Raw genomic sequence first — 9,162 nt, 5'->3', positions numbered from 1 at the left:
TCAGGGTTTTTTTTTTCTGGTTAACTATGGCTGTGGTTTTGTTACCTTCTAGCTGCTGCTCTACGATAGTGTAACTCCTTCGGTGTAGTTTGTATTTTTCACTTGGGTTGTGTTTTTTTGCACACATAGTGTGATGCAGAAAATAAAAAAATAAATTTTATGCTGCTGTTTTTGTGAATAGTCAGTGTTGTTGTTCTTTTTTATTGCAGACCGATAGTGATAATGATGAGAGGAGTATTGTTGAGGAAATGCAGAGACGAAAGTGTGTGTTGTCTGTTGCACTGTCACCTCTGTTGCAGTTGTTTTCTCTAGCGCATGAAGGGGAAAGGAGGGGAGATGGTGGACCTCACCTGGAGACCCTTTGTTAGTGTTAACATTTGTGTGCATGATGGAAGGGAATGGGATTGTTTCTTTGTTGCTGCTTTTAATACAGAACAGAAAAGAAAGCAGTGTCAAAGAAAAATGAACTGGACAACCAGTTGCAATGATGTGGGTGAAATAAAAGAATGAAACTGTGTTTGTGGGATGCATTGCAGTAGTGTTGTTCCTCAGTGGAGAGTGGTGTTGCACGCATTCTGTGTCCACCCAAACATGAACACGTGCTTGATATCTGCGTTGTGGTGAATAAAGGAGTCTTCTTCACTGCTGATTGAGTATTGATACTGGAGTGAACACAACTCATTGTGCATGAGGATGACCCTTATCTTGCAGGATAACAGACTGTGGGGAGTAAATCACTGTGCAATGACACTGAATGGAAACCCATGCTGTATATTCTGAGTTAAATACAGTGTACGTACAAATTGCTTTCTCTTGGTAACATGAGTCTTGTATTCTTGTAGATTGTGTGTGTGTGTGTTTGTGTCACTCAGTGTAAACTGTTTCCTGTGTAGTTTTACAGACATTTCATCCATTTTCTCTCTTTTCTTTTTCTTTTTGTTTTGGTGTTGCAGAAGTGAGTGAGTAGTAAAAAAATGAAAATGTTAGCGAGTCAAGGAGGAAGATTGTTTAAAAAAATGAATCTCTATTCGACGAACAGCATCATATCTTCCTTCTTTATTCGGCATCACTTCTCCATTCGATCGTTCCACAATAGCAAAGTCAGCTTATTCAATCAACCCCCAGCGGTACGTGGAAGAGTGGAAGTTGTACCTCAACCCAAGTGGACATTGAACAGTAGAGTCAGGGAAATACTGGTGGAGACACCTAAACTAAATGATTTCCTCCGCAATAATGTGGGTGGCAGGGGTGTTGTTGATTCCAATGAGAATGTTACCATGGAGGCATTTATCATAGAACCGGATACGTATATTCAGGGTAAAAAACTAAGGGATCATATTATTGCATTGCCCGCCTACAAGAAAATAAAGGAAGATATGGGGATTCTGCGGGAGGTTGCAAACAATCTTGAAAAGGCAGGAGTTTATTATCTCCATCAATGGGACAAATTCAAGTACAAAAAAAGGATTCCTTTTATGGCAAGGGGAAAGCTGGATGGAGCTCTTAATATTGCAAAGGAGAAGGGGTTTGTTTCTCAGGATGCTACGCCTTTGGTTATTGAAGGTGTATATGAATCTGTGTATAATGCGACATGGCACTATGTGCAGGGTGTTGGTGGTAGGGGATTCGGTATGCGAGTTAAAAAGGGTCATCCACCGCAACCGTGGACAGATGGTGAGGTGTTGTGTTGTCCCATACTGCCCTTTTCTGAGAAATCTGAGGATGGACGTCTGGAGATGATGGTGCTCACCTCTGAGAAAGGATGGCCATGCACAGAGTTCAGTATGAGAAGGAGCTGCGATATTTATGTTAACAGGGAGGTGATGCGTGTATGGCATAAAATTCTAAAGAATCTGGATGAGTGTTTTGGCAAACGTGTGCATGCAGGTAAGGAACTCATTCCATATGTGTTAATTGGAACGCCTGGAATTGGCAAGTCCTTTGCAGCTGGTTCATTCCTCCTCTATCAACTGTTGCACTACAATGCAAAAGAACTCCCAGTGATTGCGTACTTCATTAGGGGTGGGGCCTATCTGTTTGAAAATGACAGTGAAGGTGGAAAGGTGACTTGGTACGAAAATGAAGAAATGGCAGTAAGTGTTGTAGAGAATTTCTTTAAACAAGGTAAAGAAAATAAAGAAAAAAGAGGATACATAATCTATGATGTGGATGAGGAAAGTAGAGGACCACCGAAACGACTGCCTCCTTCAGGGTGGGGCATGATTGTGATAACACCCCCGAATGCGGAGAAATATAAAGGATGGAAGAATCAAAAAGGAGCAGAGTGGATCGTTCTTGATTGCCCATTTCTGATTGATATCAAGGCCATGTGTACATGGGAAAAGCGCAACCAATCTGATGAATTTGAGTATTATTGGGAGAAAATAAAGGAACGTGTGAATGATATTGGGCCACTCCCTCGTTACATTTTCGATGGTAATGCATATGAGGAGCGATGCAGTGAAGTGGAGTCTGCGTTGCGTGGGATTTCAAAATCCAATGTTTCGGAATATGAAAAAATCATGAAACTTAAGGGCGAATGGAATGATCAGAGTCCTTCTCATAAACTACTAAAAATATGCCGTCAAATCGACGAAGATGATCGCGATAATATGAAGATTAGGACGATTACTGATGAATTATTCGATGCTATAATAACTCACGTGGGCAGGTTTTATCAGACTCCAGATCCGACTTCACGTCACTTCTTCAGAGGCGCGTCCGATCTTGGATTATTTGAAGAGGTAGGTGCTATGGCATTGTTAAATGGTGACTTTGTGGCTGCGCTTGCTGCGCGTATGAAAATAATTCAACCCCCTGGAGGGCGGGAGGGGCAGCCGAGTGTTCTGCAAGGGAGATGGTCGGCCCCGTATCCCCATACCGGGTATCTCTTCTTTCCTATGGATAATAAAGAAGGCAAGAGAGAGATAGAGATCAATAAGCTTTACTTTCATTCACATGAATTTCCTCTGGTGAAGGGTTTCTACATTGTGATTCCCCCAAGGGGAAGGACCAGACTGATTGGGATACGAAGTGTAACTGCAGAAAGTCGTGAAATTACAGCTATTGCAGTGGCTGATTTCAAGAAACAGCTTGAGAGCTCATTTTCTGGTTGGGCTGGTGTTGCCGATATAATAACGTGGGAAATCATTTTCTTTCACCCTCAAGGGGGCAGACAAGATGGAAAATGGCAGAAATGCACGTTGAGCAAATCGGGAAAGTATAGCCATGAGCAACAGAACGACATTATCAAATTCTGGAATGAAAAGGTAAATCAGTATCGCGTCAATTAGGCTCCTTTCCCTACGTGGCATACAACCTTCGTTTTAGGATCGCTACATGAACAGGAGAATACAGCGACAAGAAAGAATAAACGACGAACAAAAAACACAGTTTCAACCGAGATGTGTTTTAATTCCAGAAATATTAGTGAAATAAAATATTCCTTCAACATGTTGTGTTTTTATTTTTTTGTAGTATGAGTTTAAGGGTAAAACAAATATGCCGAATGGTCTCACAAAACAATGACTAACTGCCCGGTATATTGCCCATTTATAATTTCTGTTTTCTTTTGGGATACAGCACAAATGACAACGTATATTAATTTTTGATTTCCTTGAGTTTTTAAATTATTTTCAGGGTGGATGGGTGAAGGGGATTGGGAAAAGGGATGATCTAATTTTACGCTTGGTAAAAAAAAATAATAACATATTATGTTTTCTTAGTTTATATATGTGTGGGTGTTGTCATTTCAGGTTTGTTGTTTTGAAAAATCCACTCAATACGTCCTTCTTTGTGCTGCGCGGGTGGTGGTTTAAAATGGGCTCTCAGCATTTCCTTTTCGTCAGTATTAATTATGAATTGGCAATTGAGACTCCTTTTTAGTTTTTAATTAAAATGCAATAGGGAGCAAAAAAACATAACAGGAAAGTACTAGGTGCTTCTTTTTTTTTGGTTTTTCTGCTCCACCTAAATGGTAAATTTATTACTGTAATGGGAATCTTTGAGGGGAGGGGAAAAATTATCAAAATACAACGCATATTTCCGCTCTGCGTGAAGGGAAAGTGTTTTAAACTATTCTGCCACTTGCCGCTCCCCAAGGGGGATCCCTCTCGAAAAAAAGAGGGGCAAACTAATAAAAATATTTTCTCTTTCTCTCTTTGTTTTTTTTTTTCTTGTACTTTATGAGCCCAGCAAAGGAAAAGATAAATTACATTAAGGATACCCACCTAGCCTCCCTCGTCATCCACTGCAGAAAATTCCACGAGGGACAGGGTGTGCCACAAAAAACGAATTCCACCAATGCACGTTACAAAACAACGAAAACAAGAGACCTTCCGGCATTAGTCTGTCCCACATGCAGTCGCCAGTGTATGAGTAAGTCAGGCCTAACTCTACACCGAGTGTCGCGACACGGGTACAAACCGACTCGCGCGCCTCAAAGCCAACGCGATGAATGCGAAGAAACAGCTCTGCATCTTTTGAGTTGCCCCACTCTTCATCCACTGCGAGTTCAATTTACGATAATTGATGATGTACCCCTGATGAAACTATGTTTTTCTAAGCGGTTGGCAAAATTCCTTATTGCGGTGGAGCGGAACTACACTATGCCAGAGTTTTCGCAACCAAGAATCCCTAGGCAGCCTACCTCCCCCTCCGTAAGACCTCCCCACCTCTTTAAAATTAGCGACGGGCACGACCATGGAAACCCTGATAGAAGAGTAAGCTCAAGGCGTCTGTCACTGACCAAAAACAAGCAGCAAAATAAATAGGAGTTCATTGAGGCCAATCTATTATAAAAAAAAAAATAACAAAAATAACCAAAAATAATAACAAAAAGGAGACTTGAGGATGGGTTTTGGGTAAGAACAGTGAGAGTAGAGAGATCTGGTTGGGTTTACTCGATCAGATTTCTCTTAGACTGGTTCTATCGTATGGGAACGGGCTACAACAAAAATCATATTACAAGAGCTTGAGGATCCCATAAAATAAAGGGATCTTCCTCTTCGGAGCCACCCCTAAGCCAGTAACTAGGTGCTCTACGGTGGACGGCTGATAGCCGTACCATTGGAGTAATATCCATAAAGACACGAAGAAATAATAAGAAAAAACGTGGTGATCTGGTGTGGGTTCCTTTTTTTTTGGAAGGTGGTGGAAGGGGATATATGGGATCGTACCTTCCTAATATACATCCTGGGGGAGTGGGTGATACGTGATTTTTTGTTGATGGTGGAGTGGGGAAAAAAGGGGAGAACCGGCGTTTTGTGGGGAAGGTAAAAACATAGTAATAAGGATAAATAAAGAGGTAATATGTGTGTGAGAGTAGGTGTGTGTTGATTGTGTTTGTAAAGATTGATATGGTTACAGTTATGTATGCAGTCATTTTGTTATGGTTGTGAGTGGGTTTTAGATTCCAATTGTGATGGTGGTATAAATATTATGGTATTGCATTGGTTTCTTTCTTTTCTGTTTGGAGGCGTGTTGATTATTGTACACTCTTTTTGTTCTGCTAGTGTTTTGTGGCATTGTTATTGCTTGCTGCTGGGCGTACACTGTGTTTTTGGTGTTCGAGTTGCGTGGTAATGATTTTATTGTAATTGGAATGCAGGTACATTGTGTATGATTGCCGAGTAAGATATTGAAGTGTGTGTGGAGACGTTTGTTTGATACTGTTTTGTTTTTATCTTTTTCCTTTTGAATTCAAGGTGTTGTTTGAATATCTGTGTAACTCTGAGTGTTTTTTTGTGTGAGGGGTTTGCTGCTGATCCCCCACTGTGTTGTGTTTGATCGCTCTGGTGATGTGTAATCTCCCTCTACCTTGTGTGTCAAATGGGAGACTCATTTCTCTTTCTCTTCTTCCTTGTTATCACAGACCCAGGCAACCCACAGTGACAATCATGACAACGATGTTCGTTCAACTACGCCGTATGGTGTACCTGTTGGTACTTCTGCAGTGCTGTGTGGGTGTGTGCACGGGAAAGGAAGCCGGTCGCCAGCCAACCGGTGAGTGCCTTAATAAAAGAGATATCGAGATGGGGGAGAAGATGTTGAGAGCTATCATCGATCCCTCGGCAAAAGCGTTTGGCGGTGCGCAGGATTGTTTGGCGATATGGAGGGCGGACGTGGAGGCGTGTAATGAGAATTTCAAGGAGGTGGAGTATGCCGTGAATACCACCAGAGAGGTTTTTGTGATGGTGGGTCTTGAAAAGGAGAACGGAGTTGAGGCGGTGACGAGTTCTCTGGAGCGATGCAACGATCAGAAGGTCAAAAGTTATGCGGCCAACTTGACGGAGATGGTGAAGGTAGTTAATGGAGCCATAAAGAAGATGCCAGAATTATATAAAAAAACGTCTGAGAAGGCTGCGGTGTGCGTTGCATTTAAAAGTGAAATGGATCACGTGGTGAAGAGGTTGACTGATGCCCGCGCTGGGTATTTTGCCATTATCAACGACAAAGACAGTAACGATTGCATGACGGAGGATAGGTTGAGGTACATTGGAGATCTGAACAAGACGTACGATGGTATGAAGGCTGTCTCGGATGATCTCAAGAAAGTGCAGGGAAACACGCATGTTTGCAAGCTTAACTCTTTGGGGGAGTCCCCTAATTATATGAAGAGGATCGTGGAGTTAAAGGGTCGCTGTGAAGATGTTTTTTCGAAGGAAGAAAAAGTGGAGGCCAAGCCTAAGATGAGATCGGATGCAATGGAGAGGGTATATATGAATGGGACCGCAGCGGATGCAGGAGAAGAAGCGAAAAGGGGAGATGAGGATCCAGACGAAGTAAAGGCTCCCGGTGCGTTTCAACGAGTCAAGAAAGAGGTCATCAACAGGGTATTGGGGGAGATGGAGGTGGCGAAGCAGAAACGGATTGCTGAGAAGAGAAGGGCTGACGAAGAAAATGCCAAGAGGATCGCACAAGAAAAGGAGAAGAGGGATGCAGAGGAGAAAGCAAAGAGAGAAAAGGAGAAACAGGAGAGAATGGAGGCGGAAAAAGCGAAGAAGGTCAGGGAAGAGCAGGAGAGAATGGAGGCGGAAAAAGCGAGGAAGGCCAGGGAAGACCGGGAGAGATTGGCCATAGAAAAGACGATACAGAAGACCGAGAAAAAGACCAACCAAAAGAAGGACGGCTGTAATCCTGTATTGGTGCACAGTCCCTTATTGCTGCTTCTTGTTTTGATGAGTGTGCTGATCATTGTTCCCATGACACAGTTACACAGTTAACCTTTGTTTGAGTGGATATGGATGCATTGTAAGGGCACTGTTTTTTGTTGGTTGAATATCAGACCTTTTTAAAAAATATTATTATCCTGTTTGATGAATCTCTTGTTTGCACTTTTTTGCAGAACAAATCCATTGGGCACCCGTGGCACTCATCACATGATAAACCCTCTTTTTGTAAGGGGAGTGTCCTCTTTCTTTGTTGGCATTATCTGGGCTTTGTTTTGCCGCCGTTCACTTTGTCCGCCTGGTGATGTGTGTGTGTGTTCCGTGATATTACTAACTATTGCTTTTACCCATGGGAATGGGATATTTCCCCAACATGTTTTATTGACTGTGACTGAAACGTGAAGAATGGCAGGAGGTTCAAGACACACAAACACGCACACTACCAACCACCTTCCTTCTCCTTGTGTGTGTGGACCGTCATCATGTTTGTGTGCATCATTCCCACTGCTCGCCCTGTACGAAAGACACACACACACCTACTGCAGGGAATTGTGTTCTTGCCTCCTGAAGATATTCACATGGTGATCACGGCTTTCTTTCTTTGTTTTGTTTTCATCATTTTGTTTTTTCCCTTTGTGTGTGTTTCATTATAATTTCATTGCACGTTATGTGCAGCTGTGTGTTTCTCTTTTGCGTTTCCAATACACCTTGTGTGTTCATTTTTATGGTATAATATTTTGCTTTGATTATTTACAAACCAGAGAGTCAATAAAAATAATAATAATGAGAAGGATGATATACCCTCACCATTAAGTGCTTTTTAGGGATTTTGAGGTGGACGCTGCTGTGTCCAAGCATCGCAGCCACAGTAACAAATTAATTTCTTTTGCTTTTACATCTGTGCTCTTTTATTGTGTTTGCTTCACGCGGTCACTGTTTTTTTTCACATTTTTATTTTGGTATAAAGATCGATGGGTTGTAGGTGTTTGAGCGTGCTACTCTGTTGTGTGTTCCTTTGTGTATTTGGGTTGCTACTCGCACCGCCCACGTAATGAAGACGCATTTATTTCTTCTCACCTTCTCTCTCGGTTGGTGTCACTCACAGCATTGCCACGAACATATTTCTGCCCTTGTGGTGTGTGTTGTGTGGTTTGCTTGAGTGACTGCAGCCTGCGGGGAGGGACCGAGAGTGTTCCGCTTCGGCTTCACGTAATGGGTCTGTTTTTCTTTTTTCTTGTTGGGGTTAAGTTGATGTGCTGGTGTGGGTGAATGTTTTTCTCTGATGGGAGTTGCAGCTGTGTTTATTGTATTGTGAGTGCATTGTGTGATGTTAGTATCCTGTTGTTGTAGTTGTTGTTCTTTTCTTGTGTTTTTCTTTTCCTCTCTGTAGGTATGTGACTCAGTGTACATTTTAGCGAATGCCGTAGTGCCTCTCTGATATGAGCATGTGAGATTGTAAATGTGTGGACTGTGAGTGGGAAGGAAACTTTGTGTTGCTGGACCACTCCACTGCGGCGTCCGTGGGGTGCATTGAAAGGCGGCGTGACGATATCCACCAACATGTGTGTGAGCGACTGGAGTGACGGTGCGGCTCCCTTACGCTGGTCCATTGCTCTGCGGTGCGATTGGGGACACACATGAATGGAGTAATGTGAATTCCCTCTGTCCCGAGTTACTATCTAGCGAAACGACAGTCAAGGGAACGGACTTGAAGGGCTAAGCGGGGAAAGAAGACCTTGTTGAGTTTGACTCCAGTCTGGCTCTGTGCGGCGACATCTGAGGTGTAGTATAGGTGGAAGCGCAGGCACAAATGAAATACCACCACTCGGAACGTTGCTTCACTTGTCGAATGAAGAGACCGATGGGTTTCGCGTGGTCTGTGGGCTATGCACCGTCTAGGTTTGGGATTTTATGGCGGCAACCCCGTCTCCACGGGAGGTGGCGCGTGTTCGCAAGGGCATGTGTCCCCGTTTCTCTCCTTTACGGGAGGGCC

General features: G+C 43.0%; 3 protein-coding genes across 3 annotated transcripts; all 3 read left to right on the top strand.

Annotated features, from left to right (window-relative positions):
* Positions 1 to 980: 980 nt before the first annotated feature.
* Positions 981 to 3,293, top strand: TM35_000441090 (retrotransposon hot spot (RHS) protein; the record flags this gene model as incomplete). Its single annotated transcript, XM_029030118.1, has 1 exon — positions 981 to 3,293. The coding sequence occupies one exon, from the start codon at positions 981 to 983 to the stop codon at positions 3,291 to 3,293; it is 2,313 nt and encodes a 770-aa protein (XP_028878519.1).
* An 891-nt stretch (positions 3,294 to 4,184) lies between these two features.
* On the top strand, positions 4,185 to 4,772 carry TM35_000441080 (Tbingi protein; the record flags this gene model as incomplete). Its single annotated transcript, XM_029030117.1, has 1 exon — positions 4,185 to 4,772. One exon carries the CDS (start codon positions 4,185 to 4,187, stop codon positions 4,770 to 4,772), a length of 588 nt encoding a protein of 195 aa, XP_028878518.1.
* A 1,125-nt stretch (positions 4,773 to 5,897) lies between these two features.
* On the top strand, positions 5,898 to 7,223 carry TM35_000441070 (uncharacterized protein; the record flags this gene model as incomplete). The annotated part of the gene is made up of 1 exon (XM_029030116.1): positions 5,898 to 7,223. The coding sequence occupies one exon, from the start codon at positions 5,898 to 5,900 to the stop codon at positions 7,221 to 7,223; it is 1,326 nt and encodes a 441-aa protein (XP_028878517.1).
* Between the last annotated feature and the right edge of the window lie 1,939 nt (positions 7,224 to 9,162).

This window comes from Trypanosoma theileri, assembly GCF_002087225.1.
Source record: "Trypanosoma theileri isolate Edinburgh chromosome Unknown TM35_Tth_44_V1, whole genome shotgun sequence".
Taxonomy (NCBI): Eukaryota; Euglenozoa; class Kinetoplastea; order Trypanosomatida; family Trypanosomatidae; genus Trypanosoma; species Trypanosoma theileri.
This window is presented reverse-complemented; position numbering and strand designations above follow the sequence as displayed.